General features: G+C 39.2%; 1 protein-coding gene across 1 annotated transcript; it reads left to right on the top strand.

Moving 5' to 3' along the window:
• Nucleotides 1–3,910: 3,910 nt before the first annotated feature.
• LOC145980898 (protein CFDP2-like) lies at nucleotides 3,911–18,320 on the top strand. Its single transcript, XM_083113983.1, has 2 exons — nucleotides 3,911–4,888; nucleotides 18,297–18,320. The coding sequence occupies exons 1-2, from the start codon at nucleotides 3,911–3,913 to the stop codon at nucleotides 18,318–18,320; spliced, it is 1,002 nt and encodes a 333-aa protein (XP_082970109.1).
• Nucleotides 18,321–18,862: the final 542 nt, after the last annotated feature.

Below are 18,862 nucleotides of genomic sequence, written 5' to 3'. Positions count from 1 at the left end.
ATATCCATATGCGACAGTTAACACCTTGCTAAAAGAGAATGGGATTACACAGAACAACACCAAATGAAGTTACATTTTTCTCAGTTAATAAAAACACAGACTTTCTTTGGAAATAGAAACTTTCATATTTGTAAGATATGCGTCTCACATTAAAGAGAATATACCTAAATATTGTTAACTCTCTCGCAGTGAAAGGAAGACTTCCCAACTTGAGGTATGAACGAGTCGTAAACTTAAGAAGGAAGGGGACTTCCCAACTTGAGGTATGAACGAGTCGTAAATGGAAGAAGGAAGTCAAATTCCCAACTTGAGGTATGAACGAGTCGTAAACGGAAGAAAGAAGGGGACTTCCCAACTCGAGGTATGAACGACTCGTAAACGAGAGAAGGAAGTCAAATTCCCAACTTGAGGTATGAACGAGTCGTAAACAGAAGAAGGAAAGGACTTCCAAACTTGAAGTACGAACGAGTCATAAACGGAAGAAGAAGGGGTACTTCCCAACTTGAGGTATGAACGAGTCGTAAACGGAAGAAGGAAGTCAAATTTCCAACTTGAGGTATGAACGAGTCGTAAACAGCAGAAGGAAAGGACTTCCAAACTTGAAGTACGAACGAGTCATAAACGGAAGAAGAAGGGGTACTTCCCAACTTGAGGTATGAACGAGTCGTAAACGGAAGAAGGAAGTCAAATTTCCAACTTGAGGTGTGAACCAGTCGTAAACGGAAGAAGGAAGGGGACTTCCCAACTTGAGGTATGAACGACTCGTAAACGAGAGAAGGAAGTCAAATTCCCAACTTGAGGTATGAACGAGTCGTAAACAGAAGAAGGAAAGGACTTCCAAACTTGAAGTACGAACGAGTCATAAACGGAAGAAGAAGGGGTACTTCCCAACTTGAGGTATGAACGAGTCGTAAACGGAAGAAGGAAGTCAAATTTCCAACTTGAGGTGTGAACCAGTCGGAAACGGAAGAAGGAAGGGGACTTTCCAACTTGAGGTATGAACGAGTCTTAAACGGAAGTGGGAAGGGGTTTCCCAACTTGAGGTATGAACGAGTCTTAAACGGAAGAAGAAAGTGAAATTCCCAACTTGATGTACGAACGAGTCGTAAACGGAAGAAGGAAGGGGACTTCCAAACTTCAGGCACGAATGAGTCGAAAACCGAAGATGGAAGTGAACTTCTCAACTTGAGGTATGAATCGTGTCGTAAACGGAAGAAGGTAGTGAACCTCCCAACTTCAGGCACGAACGAGTCGTAAAAGGACGATGTGAATCAGTACTATAGTTATTGGAGCTAATTCATCAAATCAGAACATTATCTTGTAGGATTACATGGGTTTATTATACTCTGTTTTTATATTCATACAGTAGAGCATCGATTATCCGAAACAATTCCGGACTGAGGTTGTTCGGATAACTGATTTTTCGGATAACCAATGATTTACGAAAAAAGTTGTACCAGTGTTATAGGAGCAATATAAAACAAAGAAACAATGATATTAAACACAAAACTATATATATTTTGTATCAAACGTCTTACAAATACATACCTTACATAAAGTAGTACAGTAAAGTAGGCCTACAATTTAGGAAAAGAAGTCCAAAATTGTCTTTTGCTTCAGAGCTGAGACTCGTTTTTTTACCGCTAAATCTCGCACACGTTTTAAAGACAGCAATTGGACAGCATCACATTCTTCCAGTGACGTGCGGTGATGTCGACACTTGGGGTAGCAATCAGTGGCGTGCTCAAGGGAGTTTGGTGTGGGTCATAATCCCCCTCCCCCTTTTAGGGCCCAGTATTCCTAAAAATAGAACGTCAAAGAAAGGAAAGGATAGCAAAATGAGGAAGGACTACTGAAAAGAAGCACGTGTTAATCCCACCCACTTTCGAAAATCCAAAACAAGTTGATTTGACTATTAAGCCCGAGATCCCGGGTTCAAACCCATACTTGGGCATATGTGTTATTTGTGTTTGTCCCTTCATCACTTTTATCGTACCATCTTGACGATTAGCCAGAAGTGTAGGAAAAGCGAAGTAAAACAAACCAAATGAAACAATCAATCAATGATTTGATTTATGCTACTTAGCGTCGCTGTCACATTTGGTTAATCGCGAAGATGGTACAATACAGTTAATGAAGAGACAAACACAAAAAACACCCATGCCGAGGTCAGGGTTCGAACCCGGAACTCCTGGTGTCATAGCGTGCAGTGATAACCACTACCACGCGGTTGGTTGATTTGGTGTTTAAGTCCATTTTATGTACATAAAAGCTAATCGGGACTGGACCCACAGTTTAAAGTGGGATCCAAACCACTATGTGCGTCCACCTGGTACCGATCCGGGGCCACTTGCACTCCCCCACGGAGGTCGGCCGTCAACAAAGATGAGTGTAAAGCTCTAACTATTCGGATACTTGGGTATCGGTAAAGCAAATGCGTATTTACTCAGTGGTACGTAAATTTCAATTGGATTTTGAAACACCATATTTGCATATGATTAACGTTTTTTCAAAAAAAAAAAAAATGCATTGCTTGATTTCCCTAATTTCTTCATCTCACGATCTCGTTACTGAAGGATCCGGGCTCGAGCCCTGGCCTGTGCATGAGTGTTCCTTTGTAACACTCTTCATCCGTTTAATTTAATCAACCTTCATCGTCATGGCAGAATTTAGGTAAAGTGATGGAAAAGCAACGCTAAAGAAAGGAAAAAGAATATTCAAATAATTTCCTCCCAGTGCATCTGCAGGGCACTGTGAAATCAGGAGTCCAGAGTTCTCTGTTTATGATTGTCCCTCGTGACTTCCATAAGCTCATTAGCTACTTATCGCGATTAAATCTATACAGCTAGAAAAAGTGATGGAAGGTGGCAAAAATTAAATATATTAGAGGGGATGAACAGGTAACAAATCACATTTTATTGTAGTTTCTTCAACAATATTCATTTGACTTTTTTAGTTCTGGGATACATTTTACATTCCAAATTATTTCATTATTCACTGCAGAGTACGACACATAGGAACAAGAATACGAGCTCGTCACGGTTTCGTATCCCGGCGTGAATTGTTCTTTGTGAGGTCCCTTCATCAATTTGTATGTCAAGTTTTAAGGAACATGTGCGTTCATTTTATTCAACTTGTATTGAATATATTAAGCAGTGGTCCTCGCTTTTCTGAAATGACTGTGTTAGATTGGGTAAAACTGGATTCGATGATCGAATGGGACAGGGTGCAAAATAGAGTACAATTTTTCAACAAATGGTCAGGAAAGCAACTTAATGATTCTTATCTCTTTGATGAAATTTCAAATGTAAGAGCGTATGCTACTCTTGAAAAACTGAAAGCATGGAACACTGTTCAAATGAGAGTATATTTAAGATGGGCTGAGATATTCAAATATTTTCAGGAAAAATGTATTTCCTTTTATCAGGTATTTGATATTGTAGAGTTCAGTTTGTCCCGGCCTCCTATGGGAGGGGCGAGCCTCAGCAACCGGGCGGGTCGCAGGTGGCGGATAGCGAACGGCCATCAGATATGGTGGTTAGCTGCGAATAAGGCAATGCCAAATAAGCAGTCCCGGACCGAGGCGGCAGTGCTAACAGGGTCTGGGGGTTTGGTTTGTGGCAGGACCATCCTCATTAAAACCCAGAAAAGCCCATTGACAGCACTGTGACATGGCGAGGAAGTGCCGCCATTAAATAAGCACTGCCCCTGCTGCCTTGCAGGGAGGGGAGGGATCCCCAAAGGCTAAGGGAAGGATACCCTGACAGAAAACCAAGGGTGGGGCAGACTCAAAAGGCATGGTAAAGCCAACTGCCCTAGGGGAGTAAACCCTAAATAAATCCACCCTGCGTTGGGCCAATCCCCCACGCAAGGGTATTAACGGATTCAGAGAAGAAACAGGAGCCTCGGAATGGACAGATCAACACAGCAACGACCGGACTGGAAAAGGAAAACGAGAATGGGAACATGGAACATTAAAACTATATTAGGAAAAGAAGTTGAATTAGTACAGGAAATGAAGATACGTAAGATAGACGTAATGGAAATTAGTGAAGTAAGAAAGAAAGGAAATGGCATACAAAGGCTTGAGGAGGGATATACCTTGAGATATTCAGGTGTTGGACAGGGAAGAAGAGCAAAAGAAGGGGTAGGAATTGTAACAAGTCAGGAATATGAAACAAAGGTCAGTGGCTGGGAACCAGTTAACTCAAGAATAATTGTAGTTAAATTTGATATAGAATATAAAATATCATATATCCAAGTATATGCACCAACAGAAGATGCCTCTGTGCTTGATAAGGAAGAATTTTATGTACAACTCCAGAGGACAGTAGATAAAGAAGTAATGGAGGGACGGTATGTAATGATAGTGGGAGACTTAAATGCAAGAACAGGTAAAGATAAGAAGGTAGCCCATGGTAGTATGGGAAGCTACGGGGGAGAAAAGACATTGAATGAGAATGGCAAAAGATTACTGGAGTTTTGTGTAGAAAATCAGTTGCTTCTTGGAAACTCCTTCTTCCCACATAAGGAAGTACATAAAATAACCTTCCAGGCTGAAGGAAGAAATGCTAAAAGCATAATAGACTACATAATATATACCAGTAGTATTAGGAGAAACATAATGGATGTTAAAGTTATAAGAGGTGCTGAACTGGGTACAGACCATAGATTATTAATAGTGGACACACGCTTCACGAGACCACCAAAGCCCAGAATGAAAAAATACCAAACAATTAAGATAAATGAGTTACAGAAAAAAGAGAAGAAGGAAGAGTATAAAGAACAGGTAACAGCCAGACTGACAGAAGGACCAGATGTAGAACAACTAGAGATAGAAGAAATATGGAAGAGAATTAAAAAGGCACTCATAAAATCTGCAGAAGAAGTATGCGGAAAGAAAATAGTAGATACAAGAAAAAAGAAAACATCTTGGTGGAATGAAGAAGTGAAACAAAAAGTAAAAAAACAAAAAGGAAGCATGGAAAAAATATATTATGTCTCAGACAGAAGAACATAGAAGGAAATACATTGAAAAAAGAAATGAAGTCAAGGAAATAGTGAAGGAAGCTAAAATATCATCCTGGGAAAAATTTGGAAATATGGTTGAAGAAAAAGCTAGAGAAAAGAATACAAGGCAATTTTGGAAAGTTGTAAAGAACTTGAGAGGAAAGTATGGAAAAACAATAAGAACCATTAAAAATGGAGATAAATTGATCACAGAAAAAAAAGGATGTGTTGGATGTATGGCGGAAACACTATGGTGAAAAATTCCAGAAAGAAAATAATAACCCAGAGGAGGTAGGGGTGACATATGGACCATACATGGAGGTACAAGACTCAGATATAGAAGGGGAAATAAAGGAAGATGAAGTACAAATAGCAATAGAACTGATGAATACAGGAAAAGCAGTAGGATCAGATGGAATAAATCCAGAATTAATAAAATATGGAGGTGTGGAAGTAGTTAAGAATTTAACCAAGATGTTTCAAAGAATATGGAAGGAAAACAAAATACCAAATGAATGGAGGAAAAATATCATTATCCCACTACATAAGAAGGGCAGTAGCTATGACTATAATAACTACAGAGCAATATGCCTCTCATCAGTCGCTTATAAATTATACACAAGGATACTAGAAAGACGTCTCAGAAAAGTGGTGGAGGAAGATATGGAGGAGGAGCAGGCAGCATTCCGCCCTAAAAGGCAAACACAAGATCATATATATACTATAAGAACGATTATGGAAAAAAGAATTGCCAAGAACAAGGACACATATCTAGCTTTTATAGACCTAAAAGCTGCTTTTGATTCAGTCCCTAGGCAATATGTATGGGAAGCATTGGAGGCAAAGAAAGTACCAGTAAGATTATTGAATGCAATAAAAATTGTATATAATAATCCTGTAGGAATAATTAGAGTAGATGGCGAATACTCAGGTGAATTTGACATTGAGAAAGGCATAAAACAAGGAGATAGCCTCAGTCCAATCCTATTTAACGTCTTTTTAGACGAAATTGCTAAAATATGCAAACGACGAACACACAGAACGAAGATAGGTATGTGGAGATTAAGGCCAGTATATATCCAAGCACTATTATATGCCGATGATATCGTACTGATATCAGATACACCTGAGAGGCTTCAGCAAGCAGTGGAAGAATGGTATGAAGAACTTAAAAGGAAAGGCATGAAGATTAATATAGAAAAGAGTAAGATCATGCGGGTGACTAAAGAGGACAAGGAAAATGAAGCCCTGAATATAATATGCGAAGGGAAACAACTAGAGAAAGTAGAAACATATGAATACTTAGGAACTATCATAAGTAACAGTGGGAAAATTGATCAAGAGATAATGAATAGGACAAAGAAGGCAGCATCAGCATATTATCAAATGAGTAATACTTTGGTGGGAAAAAGAGAGATCAGTATAAAAACAAAAATGCAACTCTACAACTCAATTGTAGTTCCCATCATGGGCTATGGCACAGAAAGCTTAGCACTCCAAGACAAACATCTAAGTAAATTTCAAGCAATAGAGATGAAATATCTTAGAAGAACAGTGGGGAAAACTCGAAGAGACAGAATAAGAAATGAAAGAATAAGAGAAGAGGTAAAACAAAAGAAGACAATGACTGACGTAGTAGAGGAACGCCAGCTGAAGTGGTATGGACATGTAAATAGAATGAATGAAGATAGGAAAGCCAAGCAAGTGATGGAGATGAGGGTTGAGGGTAGAGTAGGAAGAGGCAGGCCAAGAAATACATGGGAAGATAGAATAGAAAAGATAGGATTAAAATATGGAAAAACTAAGAACGAAATGAGAAGAATAAGTCGAGACCGGACGGAGTGGATGAGATGGACAGAACGAGGTACCCGACGCTTAACGGCATAAGGGAATGGAAGAGAAGAAGAAGAAGAGTTCAGTTAGTGCCTTCCAGCCACAAATGCACCCACTCAGAGAGTTTTCTCATTAATGAATAACATGTGGACTGCTGAGAAATCTCAATTGAAAACTGAAACTCTGAAACACCTAATAATAACTAAATATAATTTCAGTTGTACCTGTAGTGAATTCCATGATATGGTTATGGAAAATACAAAGTTTGAATGCTATTCACTCGAAGCAAAAGTACAGAACCATTAAGGATGATACTTAAATATTGGTACATTTGATTATGAAATATTGGTTAATTTGAAGTTATTGGAATTGTTTTAAAGACTTAAAGTGTAAGTGACATGTTCTCAACAAAATTTTGCTCACAACTGTAGTTTGTTTAATATGTCAAATTTTAAATACATTTAGTTTTCATTTTTGTTTTATGCTACTAATATACTTTGGGGATTCATCAAATAAAAGAATAATTAAACTTTTGTCCTGTATGTATTTCCTTTTTTGAAGAAAGTTTGTCATGGTATGTGTGTGTACTGTTTTTGCTGGTAAGGATCTGGTCACCCTAGTTTTAAATAGGGGGTGCGGAAGACAATTAGGGGGTCAAGATAGATAGATAGATAGATAGATGTATTTCCTGTAAGAACCATGGAGCTAAGAAGGGTGAGGAGCAAGCATCGTGCGATTTTTCTGAAGCCGGATCACGTGACAGGACGAAGCGGAGGCAGACCAAGACATTCGTAGCATAGGCGTGCACAGACTCTCTGATTAAGGGGGCAAAAGCCTTGCTGTAAGTTCAATCGGAGAATGGAAAACCTCATTCCATCTCACTGTTTTATTGTATTGATGGGACGGGTACTAATCAGGGGCGGATATAATGTGTCCGGACCCACCGAAAATCACTCTTATGAGAAGAATTCCAGCTTGCGTGGCACAAAAGTTTCCTTATCTCACCCCCATGATTTTCCTTCTCTGGGGTTCAGACTAATTTCCACTTAAACAAGATTTCGTACAGCAGATTGGAAACAACTATACATAAAAAAGTAAAGTAAAGTGTTCCCCTGTGCATAGCACCACGCCATGAAGGCGTATAGGGGGTGTGGGGGTAACGCCCCACACTTTCTTGATCCGGTCGTGAGTGGGGGTGATGTGATCAGCATCACGCCCCTGACCGCCTTTACCCCCCAGGGTTTCCCCCAGGTACCCATGTTATTCGACGCTGGGTGGGCGCCGGGGCCGCTTCCACCGTTAGAAAAGTTCCCGGATTTGAACCGGCCGGGGATCGAACCCGGGACCTTGAGCATGCTAGTCAGACGCGTTACCGACTGAGCCACCGCGGCCACTACAACAACTATACATAATTTATTCATTTCCAATGTGTGACCAATTTATTCTGCGACCACATAGGTGTAACACAACTAGGCTAACGAATGAAATGGGTGAGTCTTAATAACAAGTAATTTGCTGGAGAACGAAGTGAGAGTCCAATTGCATAGGAAATGCTCTCGCTGTAGTTGCTTCTTCTGCTTGAAAATACTTTATTTTTTAAATGGAATAATATTGTTTAATAACGTAAATAAGATTTCTCTACACTAAATTTCTAAGTGAGAGTATTAGTGCCCCCCTTGCCCCGTGCGCGCGCCTATGATTCGTAGTCGCCATGAGAACGTATGTAATGTTGTGTACTTTTTAATGCGAATTACGGAGCCATGGTGGCTTGTTCAGCATATGGCAACAGGAAAACTGAAGGAATACTATTCCATAAGCAAATAACGCTAGTCATAGTAGCATTTAAGTGTAAAATAAACCTCAAGTTTGCGTTTGTAGTTGGAGCCTACTTCCATGCTCCTTCCAGCCCGCGTGTGCTTGCATCAGCCGATGCGATGTTCTTCTGTCTGTTGAAGTCATTGGTTGAAGTAGATGCGGCCATCTTACGCAGACAAACTTAAGCTGCGCCCACTGGCTTCAAAACGAAAGCCAGGAGTGATACGAGATTGCAGGCACCTGGTAAGAACTAGGGATGGCCAAACGGATCCGGGTCCGAAAAATCCGGATCCAAAAGTTACGGGTCGGATCCAGGTCCGAAAGTTTCGGATCTGGATCCGGATCCGAAAATCCGGATCCGGATCCGAGAGTTTCGTATCTCAATCCCATTATAATATTACCACACCTTAAAAGGTGTTATGGTCTTCGATTACAAAGAAATTTTTCGTTAGTCCTAAAAGGATTTTTTTCAAGTGTTGTTCCTAAAATACTTTGCTACGCATCGGCTAACACACTCGTGCACAAATGTCCGAGGTGATTTTGTAAATGCCATTGAAACGAATATGTATTCATTCGAATGTATTGGAAATGAAAACACACATAAATGTGAGAAATTCCATTCCAGGATGAAACCTTTAACACATATAACAAGATAGAAATGTTATACAAAAATTATACAATTGTTCTACAGTTACAGTTTTACAAATTAAAATAAAACATTATAATATATGCAGTGTTATATAATTACAAAGTGTAAGACTAACAAGGGAGGTTATCTAAGTGTCCCCCTCCGATTCCCATGAAACTTGGCAGTATAGTGGGGCCCAAAGGAAGAATTACGTGTTTTTTTTGTTTCAGATAAAAAAAACTGTTTTAGGGGGCAAAACCCCCTCAAATGTCAAGATGAGGACAAATTGAAGTGAGGATCTGACCCCTGTGTCCCTCCCATTTCCATAAAACTTGGCAGGTGTATAGTGGGGCCCAATGGAAGAAATACGTGTTTTTTTGTTTCAGCTAAAAAACGGTTTTAGGGGGCAAAACACCCTCAAATGTCAAGATGAGGACAAATTGAAGTGAGGATCTGACCCCTGTGTCCCTCCCATTTCCATAAAACTTGGCAGGTGTATGGTGGGGCCCAATGGAAGAAATACGTGTTTTTTTGTTTCGGCTAAAAAACTGTTTTAGGGGGCAACCCCCCCTCAAATGTTAATATGAGGACAAATTTAAGTGGGCATTTGATTTATGTGTCCCCCTCCGATTTCCATGAAACTTGGCAGGTGTATAGTGGGGCCCAAAGGAAGAAATACGTGTTTTTTTTTTTTTTGTTTCAGCTAAAAAACGGTTTTACAGGGCGAAACCCATTGAATTGTCAAGATGAGGACAAATTGAAGTGGGGATCTGACCCCTGTGTCCCCCTCAGATTTCCATGAAATTTGGCAGGTCTGTGTATAAACGGGCCCAAATGAAGAAATACGTGTTTTTTTTGTTTCGGCAAAAAATTTGTTCTAGGGGCAACCTCCTCTCAAATGTCAAGATGAGGACAAATTGAAGTGGGGATCTGACCCCTGTGTTCCCCTCCGATTTCCATGAAACGTGGCAGGTGTATAGAGGGGCCAGAAGGAAGAATTTCGTGTTTTTTTGTTTCAGCTAAAAACTGTTTCAGGGGGCAAAATCCCCTCAAATGTCAAGATGAGGACAAATTGAAGTAAGTATCTGACCCCTGTGTCCCCCTCCGATTCCCATGAAATTTGACAGGTGTATAGAGAGGCCCTATGCCCCCTGTTTCTTCCTATGCCATATTTACGTGGTTTCGGGATCAGATCCCCACTTCAATTTCTCCTCATCTTGAAATTTGAGGGGGTGGCTCTATACACCTGCCATGTTTCATGGAAATCGGAGGGGAGACTTAGACCTCCCTAGTAAGTGTATTAATTAATTACAAATCGGCCACGCGCACACACACACTGTGTATGTATATTATATATATATGTATATTAGCAGGTAACAATATATTATAAGCACATTCTTACTTTCCAAAGAAGCGCATGTGGGATGGCAAAACGGATCCGGATTGGAAAGTACCTGATCCGGATCTGAAAGTACCGGATCCGAAAATTCTGGATCCGGATCCGAAAGTTCTGGATCCGGATCCGAAAATTCTAGATCCGGATCCGAAAGTTCTCGATCCGGATCCGGATCCGGATCTGAAAATTCCGGATCCGCGGATCCGGATCCGAAAAATTTTAGGATCCGGAGGATCCGGAACCAACCGGATCCGGATTTCGGATCTGCTAGGATCCGGATCTGGCCATCCCTAGTAAGAACCATACATGTTAGGACGGCTTTAGACGAAAGCATTTCCTCTAGCATTTTTGCTAGCATAAATGGTATGAAGCTTCTTATAGCAGATACTACTTTAGACTCAAGCATTTCATGTAACTTTTCGGTTAGCTTTTGCGATTACAATGTATAACATATACAGCATGAAAGGCACGTCGAGTTACACCATATATAGCGAGTGCGCGGTGTTTACGATTGAAAAAACTAAAATATTATTCCATACGTGCACAGTAAATGTTGTAAAGTATATATTTAATCAGTGCCATGCTTCGATTAAATATCCCTGCTGCTCACGTTAATTGATTTAGTTTATTTTACTTCGCGTTTTGTGCCTCTTGGCTAATTTGCGAAAATGGGGATGAGTGATGAAATGATGAAATTGATGAATGGACATTCACAAACAACCAAGCCCGAGCAGGATTCGAACCCGGGACCCTTGGTGTTGCTCACGTGAAAGATAAACGAAAGAGTTCTGCTGCGTGCGTGTTTACATCAAGTCACGAGAAAACAATTGCTTGTAAAATTGGTTACTGACCAAATTTTCAAAAATATGTGAAGGGCCAGGGGGAAAAACGATGTATGTTCATTCGAGACGATTTGCCAGGAAACGAAAAACTAAGTATTTCTATTCATAAATACGTCAATATATGCCAAAATAATAATGCGTTTTTCAGGCACTTCTCACCGGTTCCCAACCAAGGCCGTTCTCATTCTTATAGTACAGCTTCTGAGCTATCAGATGGCGCTGCGATCTCAAAATGGGCGAAAAATCGACATTCATCGTTTTTCCCCCTGGCCCTTCACATTATAAACTTATATTTATCGAAATTTACCATAAACCATGTAGTGCAAAATAAGAATTTGTGTAATTATTACAAGGAAATAATGTATATAACATTATAAAAATACTGAAATATATTTTGAATTTTGTACTGCGAAAAAAGCTGCCTCATCTCTTTCCCCGAACGCATTAATTAATTGGTTCACGACCTCATCACTAGGGATCCTATCGTGTCGGTTTCGGAGGGCAATTCTCGTTCTTGTCTCAAGTCTCGAAAAATAAAGAATTGACAACTTAAACAAAGGCTTATAGTACAAACTTTCACAGTGCATAAAGACAAAACAACTTGACTTAATTATTTTTTTTGTTTGTTTGTTTGACTCCTTCTAAAACTGGATATTATCCTGCTTATACGTGTATATGCAAACCAAACTGCCGATTCAGAATTACCACGAATGAACTGGCGTTGTAATTATTATACACAAAATTCATGATTTAACTGAGGAACTCACATGTTCCAGGTTTGACTCTCGAGCTGGGCATGACTGTTCCTTTGTCTATGTCCTTTCATTGAAGTGGAAGTTGTTTGGTGGAGTGGAGGAGGGGGCGGGGGGGGGTGTTGCGTACAAAAAGAACGGACAACAAAGAGCCTCATCTCTAAGGACACTAAACACAGCTATCCCCAGAACACAAAAATAAGACAGACTTATATGTATATGTCTTCTCCATTTCTCATCGGCTTTGTTAGCAACCGCGAAGTATATAAATATATTAATAAAACACGTATTAGCATTTATATGTGGATTTTATACAGGAAACTATTATCTTCTTTTAATGTCTCTTAATTTTTGTCCCTCCCTCCTTAGGCAAATCATTGTTCATAGCATCAGTAGTAACTACATTAAACAATTTGCAATTACATTTTGAACGAAGAACTGTCGATATAATATGTATATAATTTAATTTCATTATTTAATAATTTACACATATTAAATAACATTATACATACACGTGTGTGTGTGTGTGTATATATATATATACACCTAGGTATATAGCAGTGGCGTGGCGTGTGATTTTTAAAAGTGTTATCGGTTATCAGTAGGACATTTAAGGGAGACTTGGGCGCCTCCCCACCTTATGCCCCCCCCCCCCCAATGTCTTCCAAGTAGTTCATATAATATTCATCTGGTACGTCTGCAATTCAATACTAGATTTTGGTAAAGTTATTAATCAGGAAAAAAAATGTTCACATAATGACTGAAGTGAAATCGCAAACATTGGTTGTTTACACAATAATACGTAATTTGATACTTACAGAAACATCGAAGGCTACTTATAGAGCAGATCAATCCGACGACTCTTCTTTGAAAATAGTTATATGATGTTGGGGTCTCGGGTTCGAATCCTGGCTTGGGCATGGACGTTTGTGATGTCTATTCATCAATTTCATCATATCATCACTCATCCCCATCTTCGCAAATTAGCCAAAAGTGGCACAAGCGAAGCAAAATCAATCAAATCAAATCAAAAAATTTCGCTTTTTTCTGCAAAAGAACGAACCGAAAGATTGCTTCAAAATATCTTCTATCGCACGATTACAAACACTGTTCAGATAGGATGAACCCGCCACCTCTGAACTCGGAGCAAGCTCCATTAATTAATTGACAATGCCCGAAAACAACATAAAGACGAAAGACACCACTCACAAAACTCGCACTGCACAGTTCCTCCCACAAACCGTTGTTTACTTTTGTAACACGTGAAGCACCCACCCTTCTTGTCCCCTCCCCTCTCAGCATCGCGCTTCCCCAATATTTCCTTCGGAACCTGCAAGAAGTCCAGTTCTACTACTGTTGCCATATTAGTTCTTTTGAAACCAGATTTGCCCAAATCGCGAAACTTTATAAGACGTATGTAGAGTAGATGTAGTCTTCATCTGTTTCCTAACTACTCCCACTCCCATGTTTCGCTAAATCCACAGAAATCTCATTTCTGACACCACTACTATTTCGTATATTTTACGTCCCTTGCTACCTTTAAGGCTTTCGCTTTATATGATATTCGTGACGATGATTGATTGATTGATTGATTGATTTAGTTTATTTTACTTCGCGTTTTGTGCCTCTTGGCTAATTTGCGAAGATGGGGATGAGTGATGAAATGATGAAATTGATGAATGGACATTCACAAACAACCAAGCCCGACCGGGATTCGAACCCGGGACCCTTGGCGTCGCAGCGCGATGTGCTAACCACTCGGCCACAGGGTCGGGCTCGTGACGATGAGAATGCATGGTGAATTCTGGGAATAAAATTATTATTATTTTGTGTATGTAATTATTATTTTTTTATAACAGTTAATTATGTAAGTAAAATAATAACAACAAACCTTGAAATAACCATTTCTTGCTGAGGATTCGAACCTGCGACACCTGACACTTCAGAGCGTGCTAAGATAACAATCGGGAAATTATGCTTGTAAGTAATGTTTTCACTCAAAAACAGTTCTGCTACCTCAAAAACATTGCTTCAATCCGAAATTATCGCATTCCTGCGACAACGTATGTCAATCTCAATCGACCTTTCAACAATTATCACAAATTCCTGTAACCGAAATAATATTATATCGTATGTGTGAAATATAGAATTTTAGGTTGACATATTTAGAAGGACAGCGGACCCCTTGACCATCCCCATCCCTCTCCTCTCCTTCTCGCCCATGATGTCGAGAAAGGACAAATAGGACTTTCGTAATCGCTGATATTTAGTGTAAATACAAAATATCACTTGGTAGTTTGCTTTTCCCCAGTGTGATTTAACATTTTTTTTATTTTGATTTGGCGTTTTAAGTCCACTTCATGCACAGTAAGGCTAATCAAGACTGGACCTACACTTTAAAATGGGATCCGAACCACTTGTGCCTGGAAGCCGAGACCCCTTGATTACAAGGCGGAGACGCTACCACTGCGCCATCGTTCCCTAGTGTGAGTGGACACCTTCAGAGTAAGATAGACCCGATTAGGTGACTTAGCTCTCTTCTGTCAATTTAATATGGCAACACTGATCTGTATCCGGTAAGGATCACCGGCAACTGTGGCGGCTAAACAGGCATGGCAATAACCCGCCTTCTCCTCCCGCGGTCAGTCTTTGCCGCAACGCAAAGTCTTCCTTGCGTGGGCTCAGGGCCCTTTCCTCATGTTGCCTGTGGAGGGTACCGGAACAGTCCTGCTCTTCGCTTTTGCCGGTGTCAGAAAAAAGTCAGTCTGCAATATTTACTTTACGACAATATTACCAGTTTATGTATGTAATAATATTTTAAGACAGGTTCTTCAATTCTTTATATTTTGCTATTACCTGCGGTAACAGCGGTTACATGCACGCCACGCCTCTGGTATATAGTGTGTGTGTGTGTGTGTGTGTGTGTGTGTGACTGTCTGCTGCTCCCCCCCCCACCAATCTGCAGTGATTTCGCACCCTGTCTAAACGTATTGTTATTTTAAAAATTGCGAAGAAAATATGACGAAAATAATTGTAATGCCAGAAAGGACGAGCAGAAGCCCTGTCTGCAAGCATTTTTAAAGGATGACGTCAGGCCTGTCTAGTCTGTGCAAAGGACGTTTTCAAATCTGTGACGTTGGAGGTGATTTTCAGCAGTGTTTGAAGGCGTGTATCTCGAGAAGCAAAACAAATATCACCGAGATATTTTGCACATTTCAGTTTGGTGTCATTATCAGTAAAATGAATAGATTTAAAACGTTTCTCATGTCATAGTGGAAATGTCCATTATCGTGTTCTAAAAATGTGAAGTGATACGTTGTTTACATCTCACGCGGCCGCCATTACAACTGCGCTCGTGATCTAGAGGTCACTTCTGATTGGTTATGCTACGGAAATAGGACGGATCCTATCCTTGAGAAATGCCATGGCATCTGAAATGCCATAAGATTTCTCGCTTTACACGGTAGCTTTTTGGTCATGGCATAAATGTTAAGAAAATGCTGAAACAAATGCTTTCGTCCAAAGCGGGTGTAACACTAATTACTAGGGGTGTGCAGGACAGAATTTTTTTTGGTCGAGACGGAAATTTTTTTAAATCCCGACATTCGAGACGGGGAAGATTTGCAATTTCCCGACTAAGTGGGGAAATTTTCGGGACGTAAATGTTCAAAATTTCCCGAAGTTCTTGAAATCTCGAATTCTACACGTCATTTTCACTTTAAGTGATTGTTTTTGCATTTCTGGTACAAAAACTAAAAATTTTTGATACGTTCCAGACATTTACAATGCAGAAAACGTCGAGAATTAACGACTTTTTAAAATGACCATTCGGTATTTCCAGACTGATCGGGATCCCGAAAAGTCAGGAATTAATTTCCCAAAGTCGGGATCGGGAAGGGAAATTTTTTTCCCGTTCCCGGTCCCGACTTTTCGGGATCCCGCACACCCTTACTAATTACAAGATTGGTATTGGGGCTATTCACCGGAAGTTTACATTTTCGTTCGTGTTCGGCGCAAGCGAGGGCGCTACTTCCGGTTTTGAAAGAATACCATGGATTTCAAAGGTGTAAGGGTAATATCTCACAGAATAGGCAACAATCCTTGCATGACTATTGGTTTCAACACGAGGTTGGGAACAAATATTCTTTCTCGGGTATCTATTCATATTTTTCAGACACATTCGATACGGAAAAATCAGTGGATTCAGGCGGTAAAGCGAAAAGACTGAACACAAATACGAGGGAATAGGCTCTATAGTCGACACTACATCACTGGAGTAAATCAAATGAAAATATTTTACGTGTTCCGAAAATTATAATTGTCTAACGAACGTGTTGACTATATTTAAAAATTGGAATTGTTTGTAATTATTCAGAATTGCAAAAATTATATTTTTTTATAATTATAATTTAATGTAATCAATATGTAAACTTTATTACTTAGTAAAATTTTTACTAACTTCTAAAGTCTTTTCTTGGACGACAGTTGCAAAAGTTATAATAAAATACAATAACTGTGCATTTCTGTAACTGTTGTGCTGGATATGCATTCGGCTTGTAGATCGAATAGCATAAATAAATAAATAATAATAAATCTCGAATAAAATTTGTTTATTTAATTAGTTTAGTAATTATTTATTGTATAATAACATTTATAACAGTTGTAATTATTATTATTATTTCTACTATTCTACTTTTAATTATTACTGGCCTTTACCCCCTACAAACATTTCTGACGACGCTCTCTCTAAGCCATATGATAAAATTAAAGGGGCTGTGTTTGAGTACACAAGTCGAAAATTATACATTTTACTGTTGTAAAATTGAAGTATTTCAATGTTTATAATTTATCTAAGCTTTATTTCAACCTGCAGAAGTCTTGGTAGAAGATGAACATGTCTTGGAAAAGACTACATATTTTTTCGTCAATCTTCATCCAAGGGATCCGGTAAATTGCCAATCTTTTCTAGGTACCTTTGTTTCTCTGGCCGTGTCCGAAAGGTGCAAGACCGTACTTGAAGCGAGCATCCTTCGAGTATGGTCGTGGAGTGCGGTCTTTAAGTCGTGGACTGGAAGTGCTGTCTTTCGAATTGCACTTCGACTGCAGCGCCAAATACGGGTAGTGATTGCTGCCACACCAGTTTTAAGCTATCTGATTGGTTGACGCGAGCTCGTTGTTCATTGGTGAACGCATTAATGACGTTCTACCTTGAAATGAATCTTTGAGGAAGAGTAAATGAATCTTTGATCTTCACTTGCGTCTTTTGTTTGTGGTAAGCAGGGGGCATATTCGCGGATCCCACTCAGTTCAGCATAGGAGGAACAATTCTTGCTTCTGATTGGTCGACTTGGCGGAAGTGCCCTACAACTTGTCTTCTGCTGGTATTTTGAAAGCAAGACACGTATTCTGCAGCCACACGACACGATGTATATGTTGAAAATGTAGCCTAATGAGAATTGTAAAATGTACACTATTTTCTAAACATTTTATGAAAATGCGTATTTTTATTCTGATGGTACGTTCCTCGGAAGGTAACTGTAGCTAGTAGAAAATAAAATCCATTCATTTAAATCGTAAAATGAATCTTTAAATATTCCAACTTAGTGAAGCTTTGTAAGCAAAATAATTCTTGTACGTCCTTTGATTTGCATTTCATTTTTCTATCTGCGAGAAAGCAACAAAAATATACTTGGAATATTTTATCAATGAGTAGTACGGTAAATTACTGGAATAATGCCTGCTTCTGGCAAATTTGAATATTTTTCAATTCCCATGCCAAGACACCTAAATGAAATCAACTGATTACAAGTTTCAATGTAAATCGTGAGATGGTACATAATTATTTGTACATTTTTAAAAATCAGCGGCTTCAAAATATTTATAGAAACCTTGTATAAAAATGTTCCTAAAATTTAATGAAGTTTATTTAGTGAATTCTTATTCACCATTTGTACACAATGGATAAAAACTATCAAATGCAAATGTGAGCATAACTCATAAGTTGTATGTTTCATTTGTAGGAGAAATCTTACACATGCATCTGACTACTTATATTTCTCCTTGAAAGTGATATATGTAAAACAACAAATTCAAAATGAATAAAAAATGAGCCAAAGATGCTAGTTAATTTAAAATCTTTTCTTGGTAATATATGAGAAAGATCAGCCTCTTAGACATATGAGCATGTCGGTACTACTTTACTATACCGGAGACACCTATCAATGATTTACAGTGGTCAGAAGTAGCGAGCTACTTGTAGCGTCGCTACTGTAGCTAGCTACAAAATTTGTAGCTGTAGCTGTAGCGACGCTACATTTTGAAAATTGTAGTTGTAGCGGTAGCGAAGCTACAAAATTCCTGTAGTTGTAGCGAAAATTTCGCTACAGCTACATTTTTTCTCGGCATTTTGAGGTGAATTTTGAATGTGGCAACAGCGTCAGAAAAAATCGACAATAACCCTTAATTTTGCAAGAGGTTCATAAAGACAGTCTATTACATGGAGATACAGATTATCTACATTGTAGATTATAGATATCTGCGTAATTTATTTAATTAGTATCTGAAGAATTCAGATATCCAGATAACT

This window comes from Lepisma saccharinum, chromosome 28, assembly GCF_977018435.1.
Source record: "Lepisma saccharinum chromosome 28, izLepSacc3.1, whole genome shotgun sequence".
NCBI classification, from domain to species: domain Eukaryota; kingdom Metazoa; phylum Arthropoda; class Insecta; order Zygentoma; family Lepismatidae; genus Lepisma; species Lepisma saccharinum.
The sequence above is the reverse complement of the archived record's forward strand: the minus strand, read 5'-3'. Positions and strand labels throughout refer to the sequence as shown.

What these genes read in the sequence shown, in the direction of transcription:
- LOC145980898 (XM_083113983.1), top strand. Translation starts at nt 3,911, where the DNA reads ATGGACAGATCAACACAGCAACGACCGGACTGGAAAAGGAAAACGAGA. An exon ending in TCATAAAATCTGCAGAAGAA is followed by an intron (nt 4,889 to 18,296) that starts GTATGCGGAAAG and finishes TTTCATTTGTAG; the next exon opens with GAGAAATCTTACACATGCAT.